Here is a 17,224-nt window from a genome sequence, read left to right on the forward strand (position 1 = left end):
TAATTTCAATTAACTGGATTGTAGTTTTATGGCCCTGGGTCGTCAAGAAACACATGTTCAAACATTCTCCCTGCTTAATGATATCCTTACTCTTGCTGAACTTCTAGGACCTTATTGGAAATCAATGATTGCTTCTGATCCTCCAAATGTATTGTTGAGGAGAGACCTAGATGAAATCACTAGATGAAATGCTTTGAGATTGCAGGATGTGGAGAGCGCGCTGTCGTTAAAATGAATGATTCTGCTTGGAGGTAAACCATGTTTTAAGCCTGCGAGTATATTGTGCATGAGGGAATTTCTCTGTGCAGAATCATTCCCCCCACCCAGTAATTCGCAGGATCACAGCCCTCCTGGCAGCAGGTATCTCCCTAAACTCCTGGGCAGTCGCCGGGCTAGAGCGAGCTTTCCTCTCCTAGCAACTGTTGCTAAGAGGGGCGTGGCCTCCGAGTCCGGCTAGAACGCGTTTGGTGTCCCGCTCCCCACCCCCACCCCCACCGCGTAGACTACATTTCCCGTGATGCTCCAGGGTGGTCTCCGTAGTGACGCACTCGGTGTTCGCGGAAAGGGGGGTGGTGGGGAGAAGGAGGGCGGGGGCGGTGGTTGCGAGGAAGGTAGTGGGGGGGGGCGCCGTGCTCTCCGTGGGCCCCCGGCTCGCGCTCCAGCAGCTGCTGCCGCCGCCGCCATGTTGGCTTGAGGGGTGATGACAGGAGGCGGCTGCGGCGTCGGGGACTGAAAAGTGGAGGAGGAGGAGGCAGAGGGACGGAGTTCTGAGAGGCAAAGGTTCCCGGGCTGAGGAGAGGAAGGACCCAGCCTCTTCCGGGGTCCGGCCGAAGTCGGCTTCGCAGGGAGCTCGCGAGGCCGGGGAGGGGAGCGGAAGGCGGAGACGGTGGGGGGGAGGCGCAGGCGGAGGAGGCGGGAGAGAAGCGCTGGGAAGCCGGAGACGATGCGCCCCGAGCCCCGCGGCTGCCCGGAGGCGCCCGCGGCCTGAGCCCCGACGGGCCGTGGGGGTCTCGCTCCTGGCGGACCGAGCGCCCCGCGCTCCCCCCCCACCCCCAACCCCCCGCTCGCCGCCCCGGGCTCTCCGGCCCGGGCTAGCGCTTCGGCTGCCAACGAGTTAAATGCCCTTGAGCGCGGGTTTCCGCGGCCCCGGCCGCGCGAGTTGAGAGCCGTTTGCCCGCGCCGGTCGCCGGGGACACGTCCATGTGTAGCCACATAAGTTCTCTGTGTGCCGCGGCGCCCGGGTATCCTCCCGCTTCATGAGGACTCGACTCGGGAGCGGGTGTGAATCACGGCGGGGCTGGGAAAGGAGGAAGGCGATTTAACCCCCTCCCACCCTGCTCCATGTCCGTGTGTCACTCGGCTCGGTCCACCTGGCGCGGCCGGTCCTGGCGCTGCTGCTGCCGCTGCTGCTGACTTCAGAGACCCGGGAGTTGCTCCGCTCCGGCCACAGCTCTGCCGGCGATTGTTCGTCTGCGCCCGGCCAGGCCGGCACTTCGGCTCGGAAAGAACTTACTGTTTTATTTTTAAAAATTATTTTTGGAGAGCACGTCTCGAACTAATTAAGATCTTGAAGATTGATTTCTGTTAACTCGAAGACTTCTCTTTTTTTAAATTTGTTGTCTTTAAAAAAAATTTTTTTTTTCTTTGCGTAAACATCTGGGTATATGTCAAACGGCAAGATGTCCAGTAATGTCCCGGCGGATATGGTAAGTGAAGGATTAAGAGTTAACGACAGCCTTTGATTTAATTGTGGTTTCCAATCTCGTTTAATCAGAAAGGATGCAGGCGTAGGGTGAAGGTTTGCGGGGTGGGGGTGGGGGTGGGGAAGCCACGGTGCTGGGAGATTGTGGAAGAAGTTGGAGGGTCTGGTGTCGCTCTCGTTGAAAGCGCTGCTTTTAATATGGATCTTCTCACTTGGTTGCGTTTTCTAAATGGTTAAAGACAATGGAGAAGTTGGGAACATGTAGCAAGGTGCCTTGAAGTGGAGAAAAATCTCTTCCGCTTTGCTAGAAGCCTCTGAATACTTGTGTCTGAAAGCTTCTGAAAACGACAGAGCTGAGGCCGGGTGTCCCTGCTAGACACAGAGGTGGGCAGGAAATCGGGGATCTTGCCCTGTGACACTGGTCATGGATGCAGTAGGTGCAAGCCGGGTATTTCCAAGAAGTGGGGACGTCTTATCTCTTAGGAACTCGGCCAGGATTTGCTGTGAGCTTTTTCGAAACGTTTGGGAGAACAAGTACGGCGACAGAAATAGACGTTTTGGAATGTTCACAAATCCAGGCTGACTGTATTTTGGTACTTTTAATGAATATTCCAGGACTTTTAGTACCAAATACTTGGTATGACATCACTGGGCTTTTAAAGGCTAGTAAAACATTATTGATTGAACCGTGATCCTGGAATGTTAAGAACTGGAAACCAAAGTACTCTTGTTTACTGACGCTTTTCTTTTTGTTCATGAAGAAGGTTAAGCTTATGAGACTGTTGATTAACAGGAACCATGTAGGCTTACAGCGCTGGGAAGGTGGGTTTGTGTGAGGTGAAATTACTGTTTGCTGTTCTGGGGACAAACGTAATGTAATTAACAGGAAGGAGAATAATCTCCTTTATGAAAGAATTGAAGTTAACATAGTTATGCTCATATATATGAAGTTAACATTTGAGCATTTGTATATTTCAGTGAAAAAACAAAATTGAACTGTTGTTGAGGATTAAATTTTAAAATGTCAGATGTTTCAGTTAGAATGAACCCCATTTACGGGCTGTAAAATTAAATTAAATGGCTCTAAATGGCATATTTTGACCTTGATTTAAAGACATTTTGCTTGTGTTTGATTTCCCTTTCAGTGCACTGTTTAAATGCAGAGGAACCACAATATTCTGTCTCCTGGGTGGCCACAGAGCAACCCAACACTCTCCTTCCTGAGTCTTAAAACTCGAGCCCTGTCCTTTTAGTTTTCCTTTCCCTTACACACCGGAGCATAGTCTCCTGCCGGCTTAAGGCTAGCCAGACTGATTTCCTTCACCCTGTTGGTGAAGTTGCCTAGGTAGGTCTCTGGATGGAGCAGGAAAACCCTCTTTCCCCGATGGATACTCTGGACTCATACCCTCCAGCAAAGACTTGCTCTCTGGCTAAAACCTCCATCTTAAATCATCATGCACACTGTGCGATATGATCACCTTACGTACTATATGTCTGTCACAGAAGTTGTCGTGCAATAGATCTGTGAGATTAAAACAGTGCAACAACTTTCTTTATTTAGGCCCAGTGACGAGAAGGAGCTGAATGTGCGTAGCTTCACTCGCAAATTGGGGTGCTTTGGAGAATACCGTTTCCAAGTCAGAGAGGAGGTTTGGAAGCTAGTGTTCGGATCGGGGTGCCGGGAAGGGATGGCAAGGTTGTATTAATAGCTGTAGTTATCAAATACAACTGTTTCTGTTCTGGACTGTATTTTAAGGCCTTGATGATTCTGTGGTGCTTTGAGATCCCTTGATTAAAGGTGATAGGCAAGGGCAAAGCAGTATTATGTAATAAACATATAATTCCTTGGTGATGCCGTTTCAGAGTGTGTCTAAGGTACAGCTCAGATTAGATGATTCTGAATAATTTTTATGTTTCATTTTCTAGCCATACAACTCGCTGGAGGCCTTCAGGATTTTTTTTTCCAGCATTAAAACCTTTTAAACCGTCATTTGCTATTACTCATTTTGCATTTTTGTTTAAGAAGTGTCTTCCTTTTATATGTACCTAGAATTACAGCTTTTTGAAATATAACATGATAAATACCGGTTAGAGGTCGTGGACTCAATACTTCGTGTTTGTTAAAGTTTTCATTATCAATAATTGACAATCTGCACTGACATTCTGACTTAAAGTGAGGAAAATGCCACCACTCTTGAAAAGCATCAGCCTTCTCAGCCCCACCTCTCCACAATCTGATACGTCCCTTGAAGCATAACTCTAAATTGATTGGGATGCATATTCTTGCAAGTATGAATACATACATTTGCTAGATGCAGTAAGCATTTTACGTTTCTCCTTGGTGACAGTGTGTGCTATTTAGAAACAAATGTTGTGCTTTTTCACCTGTTAATGGTGCTTGTCAACTGTATAGGAAAATCTTATTTCGGAGAAGAGGTGGAACAGTGAAATTATAATAAACCCTGTCATGGTTTCAATAGAGATAGTTCAATTCTTGAGTTCTAATAATTGCTAAAGCAGTTGATGTTTTTGGTAAAGTCTCCTGATAGCAATTATTGTGACTCACTTTTTAAAATCGATTCTTTTTTAGTATGACTTTTATTTTGTAAATATAACTAACATTTAAAATTTATTTTTAAACATTCAGTATATTTTTTTGTGTACCATAAGGGATCTCTTTTTCTTAGAATCCAAATTTAGCAAGTCGGTCTTTTAGGGGAGGATAGAATGGTAGGTACCCCTAGTGAATGGATTTGCTATATTCTTTACAAAAAATAATTTGCAGTTGATACTTTTTCAGTTAACATTCTGTAAAGGTGTTCTATAAATGGTATAAATGTATTTACTTAAAATGTTGGCTTTTTCTTTGCTAAAGGTGATTGAGTTTGAATTGAGATTTACTGACATTTCAGTGTAATAACTAATTTGTGAGAAAAATCTGAAAATATCCTGAACCGAGTGTCATTAGAAAACATTGTATTTTCATTAGAAAACATTGTATTTAAGTGATTCATTTTCCCCCTCAGCCCAAATCATAGCTCATGATGCGGCTGTATTCATTGTTTATACTTGTAACATGAATTATGTTAATGATTTAGGCTTTCTGAAAGAAAGTGTTTAGTCTTTCTATCAGTAATAAAGCCGAAGACTGATTAGATAAGCTGGTAATTTCGTTTTCTGGATTTGGAAAGTTTTCAAGATGTAAGATAATATATTTATAAAATTATATAAAAATTGGAACTACTGTTTGGAACTATACTTTATGATATCTATAAAATTGAAAACCCTATGTAAGAGAGACATTGACAGTGTGAGAATAATGGCAAAGCAGTTTTGGTTATTTGAAGCATTCTAGGTGATAAAGAATCCTGTACCTTTTTAAGCTATGAATGTAAAATTGTAGCACATGTAACCATGTTTAGTCTGGGATTAAGTGAGCTAATGATAATTTGATTTTTTTCAGTGCTTAATGAATATTTTTATTGTAATGTCATATCTTTTCCATTTGTGAAAGAAATATTGGAGCCCTCTAGTGGACAGGAAATTATTCAAATGGATTTCTTTTCAAAGTGAAGTTTTATCACTTTTCTAAGTTAAATGACAGATATAGAGTATACCAGGGGGAAAATGTCATGCTCGAAAAAGGTATATCTCTTATGGTGTATTTCTTTAAATTGTTTTACTTGAATGTGTCTTCAATTTGGTATCTTGAATTAGACATTTTTATTGAGAAAACAAATAGCACATTATTTCCCTCCATTTTGAATGGCTTTTCCTTTCCAGCTCTGAATCCTACTCCAGCTCATATCCCTCTCTTGTGAAACTGTCTTTTAGTCCATTCTAGTCCACAGTGATCTTTCCTTCCTGTGAACCATTTTCTGTCTATTTCATATTCTTAACATGATGTCAAATTTACATGAATATATGTCTTGTATTTATTATAGCTACCGTAATTTCTAAAACATTTAAAAACTGTTGAGTGATTTTCTTGACTCATAAGGCATTACTCTTTCTGTTATTTATGGGGAACATAAATATTGTCCCGTACTACTACTACTAATAATAATGGTGTTAAGCATGAAGTCTGTGATGTCTGATACTACTTGAATATGAAAAGTGTATTTTTAGTGTAGTTTGGAAGTTATTTTAAATTAGTGGATGAAATACTGATGGCTCTACTAGTTTTCATAACATGAAAGAGTAAATACGTTTTAGGAGACTGAACTTCAACATGCTCTTAATTTAATTCCTCTCTTTCTGGAGGGGGAAAATTGAAAGTGACTAGAATTCATGGTAACTGGAGACCCTGGGTAATAAATTATTCTGAATCAGTAAATTATTTGGATACATGATCATTATTTTGGGGAATATCCCAGTCTATTTTGGATTTCTATCCTGTTTGCTTACATGTAATATGCAGCACATAATTTAACTTACTTTTGGTGACTTAGAGCCATCATTTGAATAATATTGATTCAGTTCAATGAAGTTCATTGACTGTTTCTCTATAATGTACTGTCATTATTCTGTAAACTACAGCATCTTAGCTCAGCGTCTGATACAGCTTTAGAAGCTTTGTGCCCCTTCACTACTAGTAATTGGCAAAGTAAGATGAGGCAAGTCAATTGCGATTTGAGAATAAAAATATTAGAACTTCTAGTTTATTTTGTGCTCCAAAAAGAAGGAGAAATTGAACTTTTTTTTTTATTAATACATGGATTGGGTCTGAAAAAACCTCCAGGCTTCTCTAGGTCCACATTCTAATGAACATTTTCCAGGGGGACAGTATGAGAATTTTGTAATGTAGAGACAGCAAGACTATGAGTTTCTCATAGTTTTTGCAGTTTTTCTATGATAGTCTTTTATATAGGTTCTTCAAAAATTATTTATGTCTGGCTGTGCTGGGTCTTCGTTGCTGCTCAGGCTATTCTCTAGTTGCAGTGAGCAGGGGCTTCTTGTTGGCTTTTCTAGTTGCAGAGCATGGGCCCCAGGGTTCATGGGCTTCAGTAATTGCGGCTTCCGGGCTCTAGAGCACAGGTTTAATAGTTGTGGCTCGTGGGCTTAGTTACCTTGTGACATGTGGGTTCTTCCTGAACCAGGGATGAAACCAGCGTCTGCTGCATTGGCAAGCGGATTCTTTACCACTGAGCCACCAGGGAAGCCCTAGGTACTTTTTAAGAGAATCTATGATATTTTGCATGGAAATGGGGAGCAGAGGTTCACTGTCAAAGTACCTCAGAGTTGTAGAACTCAAAACTGAACAACACATTTTTATTTTACTTAAGATGAATATCTTAGATGCTGATCAAAAAATAGTCATATTCAGTAACAGTGGTCTTAATGTTAAGAGTAATAGTATTTTTAGTGGTTGCATGATTAAAACAATGTTTAAGATAGTTAATTAAAATTAAAACAATATTTTAATCTTTTAATTTTGTTTTAGTGTGTTTTATAATTTGCATAAAATGTATGGTTTATAAATGAATATATTGTATATATTGGCATTGTATGCTGAAGTATTTTATGGTTGGGATGTTCAGTCAATCTTTAGAAGCTGTAAGATGACTTCAGATTTCTAAGTATTTTGAGTTCTGTTTGATATAGTGTTCCCGTCTCCTGCCTTGTTGAGTATTTTTCTGTGGTCAGTATGCCTAACTGTCCCTCTCTGACTTCATAGTTGCTGATTCTAATTTGCTGTGGGTGTAGAAATCAGATTTTCAAAGTTTTTTAGGACAAAGTGTTAAAAAGGAGTAAACGACGTCCAAGTGGGATTTTCAGGCATTCTTATTGGAAAGTGCATAGTCTTTTATTTCATGGACTTGGTCATGTCTGTTTTGGCTGTTAAGAGTTCTGTTTACTTGAGGGGCTTATTTCCTGACTGAGTTTTGGAGAGATGTAGATTTTTGCAGGGATGAACTACATAGATAATTTTAAAAATAAATTTACACAGGTAGCTTTATTTTGAGCTCAGAGGGGAGAGATGCAAATATTTGTTGTGTCCTAACTGTTTCAGGCAGATGCTTGGCATTTGACAGGATAACATTTAGTTTCATCCTCTCAGTGACCCTGGAGAAATAGGTTGGTAAGTAAAAAAAGAGGCCGCTGTTGCCCCCCTGGTGAAGAGCACCAGGAATACATCTGTTGTGGAACAAGTCGAATTTACTGACTTGCTGCAGCCACGCAGTCACAGAAGAGGGTATCGCAGAGGTTCTCAGTGGGGTTTGCCTCATGCTGATGAGGGAGCCAGGGGAGAGGAGACTAGCGCAGGGTAGAATGCTGCAGACACAGAGTGGAAGTGGGTTGGTAGTTGTATCTTTCAACTGTCTTTGTTTAGGAGGCAGGAAAAAGGAAGCGGGCTGGAGGAGCTTGTCAGTCATTGTGGAGCTGTAGTGCGGCCCTGGGAGAGTTTATTACCTGTTGGTCTTCTGCCGGCTTTGTCTGTCTGTCACAGAGTGATTGTCAGCAAAGCTATTTTTACTTTCTCTCAGCCTCGGTTCAGAGAGGGTAAGGATCTTCTTTGGAATCACATAGTTAGGAAAATACAGAGCGAGGGTAGGAATTTGGGTTTCATGGCAGTAGTGATAAACACCCTAAGCTTTTCCCCTGTGTACCTGAGCAGACAGTGCTAACCCCTCAGGCCCTCTGTTCAGCAGAGTACCTGGATCTCCTCCCAACACCTTGCTCCAGATATCTTTGCAGAATGCTGTGTAACCTATGGGTTGGAGTGATTGTAATGCAGGTGGATTTTTCCCTGGTGACTCAGGTGGTAAAGAGTCCACCTGCAATGCAGGAGACCCAGGTTCAATCCCTGGTTTGGGAAGATCCTCTGGAGAAGGAAATGGCAACCCACTCCAGTGGTCTTGCCTGGAAAATTCCATGGACAGAGGAACCTGGTGAACTAAAGTCCGTGGGATCGAAAAGAGTAGGACACGACTCAGCAGCGAGTAACATGCTTTTCTTACTCACTGCTTAAATTCAAGGGAATTTTCTTTAAACTTGTTGGAGCTTTGAGTCCTCTTGTATATATATTATACAGTAGAATTTTTTTTCCTATAAACTTATATTTTGAATTCAAAGACTGCTGCTGCTGCTGCTGCTGCTGCTGCTGCTAAGTGACTTCAGTCGTGTCCGACTCTGTGCGACCCCGTAGATGGCAGCCCACCAGGCTCCGCCGTCCCTGGGATGCTCCAGGCAGGAGCACTGGAGTGGGTGCATTATGTATGTGACAGACACACAGGTTGAGTTAGTGCTTTCCAGGGTGTTTTGTTTTTGTCTTCCTACTAGTATCTGCTTATGTATGATGCAGATTCTCTGTTGATTGATTACAGTCTAGCAGCATTTTTTTTATGGTCTAAATAAAATATATACATGGCCAGTCTTCTATAACTAGGTTTTGAAAAGAAAATGTTCTCTCTGTTGAGGACAATTATCTTAAGTTAGGCATTATATCGTATTTATGAACATAAATTAACATGGCAATTCATTATGTCTAGACAAATATGCTCTCTCAAGACAGATGTTTGATTTTGTTTACTCTCTTATAAAATTAGTGTTTTTGCCTTAGAAATGTTCCTGCTTTATTCATTTAGTCATATATCATTAACAACTATCCATACAAATAAGTATAGAACCATGTTATAATTTTGAACTGATTCTGAGTGACGTGCAAAAATTGTTTCGCTATTCCATATTCATAAAGCATTTAAAAGTTATTAAAAACAATGTTGTAATGCCTATCTTAGAGTATGTCTCTGTGCCTTGTCTGATTACTTTCTTAGGATAAAATTCTTAGGAATGTAGCGGCTGTATGTTTAGATACGTGCTAACAACTGGGGTGAGGTAGGGATACACATCTTACTAATTTTGAAGCATCCTTGATTTTCTGGATAAACCTAACTTTTTCATTATGAATTATCTTAATATGCTACAATATATTTCATTTACATTGTTTTCAGTTTTGTTCGTGAAAAAGATTGACTAGTGATTTTTAATTTCTTGTAAAGTCTTTGACACATTTACTTATCAGGGTTATTCTGACTTCATAAAATGACCTGAGAAATGTTTATTTTTTGAGTTTGTGAAAATTTATTTTATTGCATCCATAAATGTTTGGAGGAGTTCACTGGTGAAGGAGTTTGGAGTTTTCGTGGGGGGGGGGCGGGTGGAGATTATTGATGCTGTTTCTTCAATTCATGTAGGACTATACATGTTTTCTATTACTTTCTTGTCAATTTGACAAGTTTTGCTTTTCAAGGTGTTTATCTATTTTCTAAATTTTTCAATGTGGCTTAAGGTTTTTGTTTTTTTTTTTAACAACATCTCTATTATCTTTTTGATGTTTGTAGTATTTGTAATGAAATATGCTTTTAAAATCTGATTGTTGGTAATTTGTGCTGCTTCTTGCTCTGTTGACTTTCACAGAGTCAATTTTCAGATTTCTTGTCTTGCAGGTCTTCTAGTGATAGCTAGTTTTGTTTGCCTGGAAGTGTGTTTATTTACCTTTATTCTTTAAAGGGTCTCTTCCTTTATCACCTTTAAGTTATTTTATAATTTCTGGCTCCCACTGTTTTTATTGTCAACTTGTGATCTTACTATTTTTCCTTTGAAGTTAATGTGTTTTCTGTTTAACTTCTGTTGAACTTAATGTGTTTAGGCTATTTTCAAGATTTTATCTTTGTCTTTGGTTTTTAGCAGTTTTACTAACTATGTGCTTGTACATAGCTATTGTATTCTTTATGCATGGGATTTGTAGAGCATTTTGAGTCTATGGCTTGCTATTTTTGTCATTTTGTGAATTTTCTAAGCTGGAATTCTTTTTTAAATTTATTTTTTATTGAAATATAGTTGAATTAAAATGTGTTAATTACTGCTTTATAGCAGAATGACTCAGTTATATTGATACATATATATGCATTCTTTTTCATATTTTCCATTATGCTTTATCACAGAATTTTGAATGTAATTCCCTGTGCTATACAGTAGGAACTTATTTGTCCTTTCTATATATACCACTTTTCATCTGCTGATCTCTAACTCCTGATCCCAGCCTCTCCCACCCCTTTCCCCTTGACAACCACTAGTCTATAGTCTCTATGTGCTTGATTCTGTTTCTGTTTCATAGATGGGTTCGTTTGTGACATATCTTAGATTCCATATACTAATGGTATCAATATGTTATTTGTCTTTCTCTTTCTGACTTCCTTCACTTAGTGTGGAAATCTCTAGTCGCATCCATGTTGCTGCAAATGGCATTATTTTGTTCTTTTTTGTGGCTCAATATATTCAATTGTATATATATATATATATATATGTGTATATATATATACACACATATATATATGTACCATATCTTCTTTATCCATTCATTTGTTGATGGACATTTCGGTTGTTTCCATGTCTTGGCTATTGTGGAAAGTGCTGCTGTGAACATTCTGTTTACTTCAGTTCCATTGCTCCGTCGTGTCCGACTCTTTGCGACCCCATGAACTGCAGCACACCAGGCCTCCCTGCCCATCACCAACTCCTGGAGTTTTCTCAAACTCATGTCCACTGAGTTGGTGATGCCATCCAGCCATCTCATCCTCTGTCGTCCCCTTCTCCTCCCACCTTCAATCTTTCCCAGCATCAGGGTCTTTTCAAATGAGTCAGTTCTTCACATCAGGTGGCCAAAGTCTCAGCTTCAGAATCAGTCCTTCCAATGAATATTCAGGACTAATTTCCTTTACGATGGACTGATTGGATTGTATGGTAATTCTATTTTTAGCTTTTTGAGAGACTTCAATAGTGTTTTCCACAGTGACTACACCAGTTTACACTCCCACCAGTTTACACTCCCACCCACAGTGTAGGAGGGTTCCTTTTTCTCCACACCCTCTCTGTAAGCTGGGGTTCTTCAAGTACTGTTTCTATTCAGTTCTTTCTTTCTGAGACTACAAATGCATGTGTGGTGGGTCATTTCAGTTTTCATTCTTTTTTCCCCCCTCTGTGTATCTGTTTCGATATTTTTGCTGAACTGTCTTCAAGTTCACTTATCTTCTCTGTCCAGTATCCAGTTATACCCAATTATTAAGTTCTTAATTTCAGTTTTTATATTTTCAGTCCTAAAACTTACGCAGATTCAAATTCTCAAGTTTTACCTATTTTTCTTGAGTATGTAAACATTGTTGCAGTGTTTCTGTCTGATAACTGTGATACTCTCCCCATCACCCATGAATCCATTTCTGTTGTCTAGCTTTTGATCATTTGATCCTTTTTCCCAATATGCCTGGTAATGTTTTAATAACATTGTGATGAAACATTATAGTGGGTCTGAATGATGTTATCTTTCTTCAGATAAAAAATATTAATATTCTCTGGCAGGTAGTTAGGTAAACATTGATCACTTTGATTCATTAGTGATTAATAAGAAATAAGCCTAAATTCGGGGTGATCAGGAAATTCAGATAGCCTTCTAACACATAGCTCTTCTGAGGTCTCATTTAAAAGTTTAAAGTGTTTACCAAGATTCTTCTTCCTTGGCAAGCCCTGAATTTTAAATATGATGAGGCTGATAAAATCTGCTTAGCTTTTTTATCCTCTGCAACATCTTTTTGAGGAGCTTTTCTGCATTTCAGTCCATGTTGTTTATGATTCAGCACATTCCTGGAGGGCAAACCCTGGGCAGGGTGTTGGGCTCGTTCTTTGCTGCTGCTGCTGCTGCTGCTGCTGCTAAGTCGCTTCCGTCGTGTCCGACTCTGTGTGACCCCATAGACGGCAGCCCACCAGGCTCCCCCGTCCTGGGATTCTCCAGGCAAGAACACTGGAGTGGTGCCATTTCCTTCGCAGTTCCTTTTTATCTGGGATCCTCAATCCTGGCTCCTCTGGTGTAGCACAGAAGTCCAGTTTCTGCCTTCCCATCCCAGCGGGACTACCCCAAGCTCCCGGCTCCTGTTCTGCCTGGCCTGGATGCCCGTACTGGTAACTGGCAGATGCCTCGAGGGGAAAACAGTGGCCGTCCGTGTGTGTCCCTTCTCTCGGCATGTGATATCCTGGCTCTCTCGGTGGTTTTCTGTGTGCCTTCAGATAGCTCAGTTTGTTTGTTTGGTATCTTACGTCTCTTTTGTAGTTGCTTTCAGGGAGGACTTTGGTCTGATATTGCTCTTCCTCGTGGCTTGACCTAATTGCCCTTTGTGTGCGTTAGTTCCCCTGCCTCCCTTTTGGCTCTAAGATTACCAAGTTTTTTTTTTTCCTCTCTCTCTTCTATCCTGATAGTAGCTATGAGTAGCTAAAATTAATTCAGTACTTAACTGTGTTACTTACCATGGCACCATCAGCCAGGCAGTTGCTTAAGTCAGACATCTAGGAGTCATCTCTGATCTCTCCCTTTCCCTCATCCCCCAAATTCAATCCATCTCAAACTGCATCTGGAATCCATCAACTCCTCTCCATGCCACCACCGCATTGCAAGTACCGTTGCTCTTCCCTGGACACGGCATTAGTCTTGGAGCTAATTATTCTGCTTCTGTTTACGTTCCCCTGTGATGCATTTTCCAAAAATAGCTTAAGTGATTTTTGTGAGACATAAATTGGATCATCTTTCCTTCTGGAAAAAAAAAAAATGGAAAACTTCAGCAGCTTTCCTTTGAGGAATAAATTCCCATAGAATAAAATCACAGATCCTTAAAGTGGCCCTTCAGAGTCCTGCATCATCTGGCTCTTGCCTGTATAATCTCTATAATCTTATCTCCTTTGACTTCCTATGCTTCAGTTATCCTGGGTCCTCTCGGACAGGTCACAGTCTCTTTCCCACACCTGGGCTGAGCCTGAAATCCTCCTCGGTGTCCTTCTGTACCCTACCTCTGTGGGCAGTACTGTCTTGCTTCCTGTCCTCAGAGGTACTCTTCCTGTTCACATCTAAAATTGAATTGCCTCATCTCTCGATTTCTGACTCAGAACCCCATGGGCTCCCTCTTTAGCACTTGTCACACTTGGTAATTCATTAGTCTGTCTTTAGATTTGTTTTAATTGTCAACAATTCTGTTACGGTAGGTATATCTCTTTCATTGGCCACTGTGGCCAGTAAGTATGATGCCTTTTATATAGTAGGTTTTCCATAGTATTTGCGGGCTTAAGAAGTAATTATATTGTAGGCACTGTGCTAAGCTAATGACTTGAAACAGACTTAATCCTCAAAAAAAACCTCTCAGAACAAGCTTACCAGGTAGGTAGGTGCTCGTGTTAGCTGCGTTTTACTGATGAGGAAGGTGAGAATTAATGATATTTTGTCACTTTCCCAAAGCCAGCCAGCTAGGTGGGCCTGTTTTGTGTTCTTGGATATTTTTGCATTTCTAACTTTTCACCATTTTAATGTTATATCATCTTCATTATATCTCAAAGCTAATGACTGTGATTATACTTATATTCTGGTATTTCAACTTTAGCTTCTTGCATTTGCTTAACATTTTAAAATAATCAAAATTTCAGAAAGGAAATTAGAAATTTGTAATGGAAACTGAAGAAATATTAATAAGATTTAAATACTTGAAGTGGTGGATTTGCAGTGTAGCTACCAAGTATTATGAGTGATTTTTCAAGCCATAAAATCTCTCTCATTATTTGTGATGAAATAGAAAGCCTGTGTTACTATTAAATGCATATATTTGATATATGTAAAAACATATATTTGAAGAAAATGGTGTTTGAGCCTTTTGTACTTAAAGGACTATTACATAGATTTTTACCTTTAGCACTCAATATAATCGATATAATTTCCATGTTAGCTATCACTTTACTTCCATACTTATTTGTCTATGGGTAATAATCCTGGTCTGTTTATTTCTTTTTGTTATTTAGTTAATCAGTATGTATTTGTTGAGCATGTGCTTATGCCAGGCACATTTTTAGGGTCTGGTGTACAACAGTGAGTGAGGGAGATAGACATTAAACACAGTAAATAAGTAAAATACATAGTATGTGAGGTGGTGGTATTTTTTTCTCCAGGGAAGAATAAGGGAGAGGGTTTGGAGAGTGTTGAGGGAGAGTTGCTGTGTTGCCCAGTTTTACATAGGATGATCAGGGGAGACTGCTGGGAAGGGGTCTGAGGGAATTGCAGGCCATCCAGTGTCTTGGGGGATCACATGCCAGGCAGAAGGATATGTCCTTGTTTGATTTCCTTGTTCCTTTTCAGTTTCTCTCACTGTCAGTCCTTCCCTTAAATTTTTGTGTTTCTTATGGTTTTTGTTCCCTGCCCTTCTGTGTCATCTGTGTGATCAGTATCTTCCTCACTAATTGTGCAGCAAACATTTGTCGCCTGCCGGTGTGCCAGATAGACCCTGTCGGTAGTCGGAGCCAGTTAGTTTTCTCTGATGTCAGCACACACACAGTGTCTTTTGAATGAATTTCCTGTTCTTTATCTCCACTGCCTTCAGCCATGTTTTCATCCAGATATCATCCCCCTTTATCCACCCCCCCACACTTCTGTTTATCTGCCTTTCACCCTTTCCCCAGGTTTGTCTTTTGAAAATACAGATCTCATTACAGAGATCTCGTTGTTTAGCTCTTCTACTTAATTATGGTTGGCCAGTCCACACCCAGCTCTTTAGGTGGCGGCATTAAAGCTCTTGGCATCTGGGCTCCGATCCAGCCTTATCTGCTACAGTTGCCCGCTGTGTGTGCCCTGTGGGGGGCTACAATGAGCTCTCTGCTGGCCCACAGACCCTCAGTCAACGTTCCTGCTTCTCTCATCCTTGCTTAGCCTGCCCTTTCTGCTTTGGGGCACCTCCCCCCTCCCTTCTTGCTTTATTTGCACTGAAGACTTGTGCTTCATGGCAGTGTTAATTCCTTGGTAATGCCTTAACTACTTGGTCAGGAGCTTGGTCATTCTAAGTATAGCACATGCTAGGAGGTCCAAACCAAAGGGACAGTGGAGGCACAGCTGTTGCCCTGGGAAGGACCAAGGGGAAAAAGAGTGGCAGCACGGCCTTCTCCTTCCAGGGCTGCCAGCAAGTTGAAGCACCAAGTCCAGAGGGACAGAGCTAACACACTTCCTGTTCAGGTTTCAGCATCTCTGGTTCCAGTGAGCCCAGAATTGCTAGGTAGTGATGAGTCTCAATGTTACCTGTTGTACCATCATAACAGCCAGGGAACAAGGTCCGGTCCACAGGAAACTAAGGTGAAAGGATTGCAGTTCCAGCTGATTAGTCTGGAATTCCAAGAGCTGAGCTTCTCAGTCAGTCCTTCTCTCATCCAGTTTATTACCTCTACTCAGGCTATGGTTTTTCCAGGGTCATGTATGGATGTGAGAGTTGAACTGTGAAGAAAGCTGAGCGCCGAAAAATTGATGCTTTTGAACTGTGGTGTTGGAGAAGACTCTTGAGAGTCCCTTGGACTGCAAGGAGATCCAACCAGTCCATCCTGAAGGAGATAAAGTCTTGGGTGTTCATTGGAAGGACTGATGCTGAAGCTGAAACTCCAATACTTTGACCACCTCATGCGAAGAGTTGACTCATCGGAAAAGGCCCTGATGCTGGGAGGGATTGGGGGTACGAGGAGAAGGGGGTGACAGAGGATGAGATGGCTGGATGGCATCACCAACTCGATGGGCATGAGTTTGAGTAAACTCGGGGAGTTTGTGATGGACAGGGAGGCCTGGCGTGCTGCAGTTCATGGGGTCACAAAGAGTTGGACACGACTGAGCGACTGAACTGAACTGAACTGAGCACTTGTCAATATTTTTGTTTGTCCACTAGACAGACTGTGTACTCTCTGAGGGCAGAGAGAAGCTTTATCTTCCTCATCTCTCTATACCCCTGTTCCTATAATAGCACTGCGCCTGTTGTATAGAGAATGCCAAGTGAATGTTGAGCTAGCACTGCACCTTTGTCCAGTAGAACATTCTGCAGTGATCGTAATATTCTGTATTTGTGCTGTCCTGTAGAGTAACCACTGGCTGCGCGTGGCTGTTGAGCACTTGGAAAGTGGTGTGTGACTGAAGAACGGAATTTTAAATTTTATTTAATGAATTTAAATATGAATAGTTACAGGTGGTATGGGACAGTGTGGTTATATAGTTTACATAACTATTTCTGTCAAGTGCAGTTATATAGTTTACATAATTATTTCTCTCACTGGACCAAAGAGCTCTCTAAATTTTTTTTGGCTTGTATTTCAGATGGTCCCAAACTGCTCAGCTTTTGGTTTTACTTTTTGTAATTTTTGTTCTCTCACTGTCAGCATTTTTTGCTACTGTCATTGTGTACACTGTGATCACCTTTCTTTTAACTTTTTGGATTTTAGTCTACATGACATAGAAAGACATGTAATCAAGCTAATGGAGTTCTTTTAGAAAGAGCAAATGGTATAGGGGCCTGGAAGTCATCTTTGACCTTTCCTAATGTGAAATAAGAATTAAGTAAGAATGTGGAATAGCCCTCAGAAAAGAAGAGAGAAGGCTAAAAATATAAATTAATATGGGCATTAAATTGAAGAAAAAATACCTAAATGACATTACATGAATTCACTAAGAGATGAGAGAGCAGCCCAAAA

General features: G+C 41.0%; 1 protein-coding gene across 1 annotated transcript in view; it reads left to right on the forward strand.

Moving 5' to 3' along the window:
- The first annotated feature begins 640 nt into the window (after positions 1-640).
- UBL3 (ubiquitin like 3) overlaps positions 641-17,224 on the forward strand; it is a 48,783-nt gene continuing 32,199 nt past the window's right edge. Inside the window, exon 1 of the mRNA XM_065901714.1 lies at positions 641-1,706. Within this exon, the coding sequence (XP_065757786.1) occupies positions 1,665-1,706 (42 nt within the window). The 5' untranslated portion in view covers positions 641-1,664. The remainder of the gene's footprint in view (positions 1,707-17,224) is intronic.

The sequence above is a fragment of the Muntiacus reevesi genome, chromosome 11 (genome assembly GCF_963930625.1).
Source record: "Muntiacus reevesi chromosome 11, mMunRee1.1, whole genome shotgun sequence".
Lineage (NCBI taxonomy): Eukaryota > Metazoa > Chordata > Mammalia > Artiodactyla > Cervidae > Muntiacus > Muntiacus reevesi.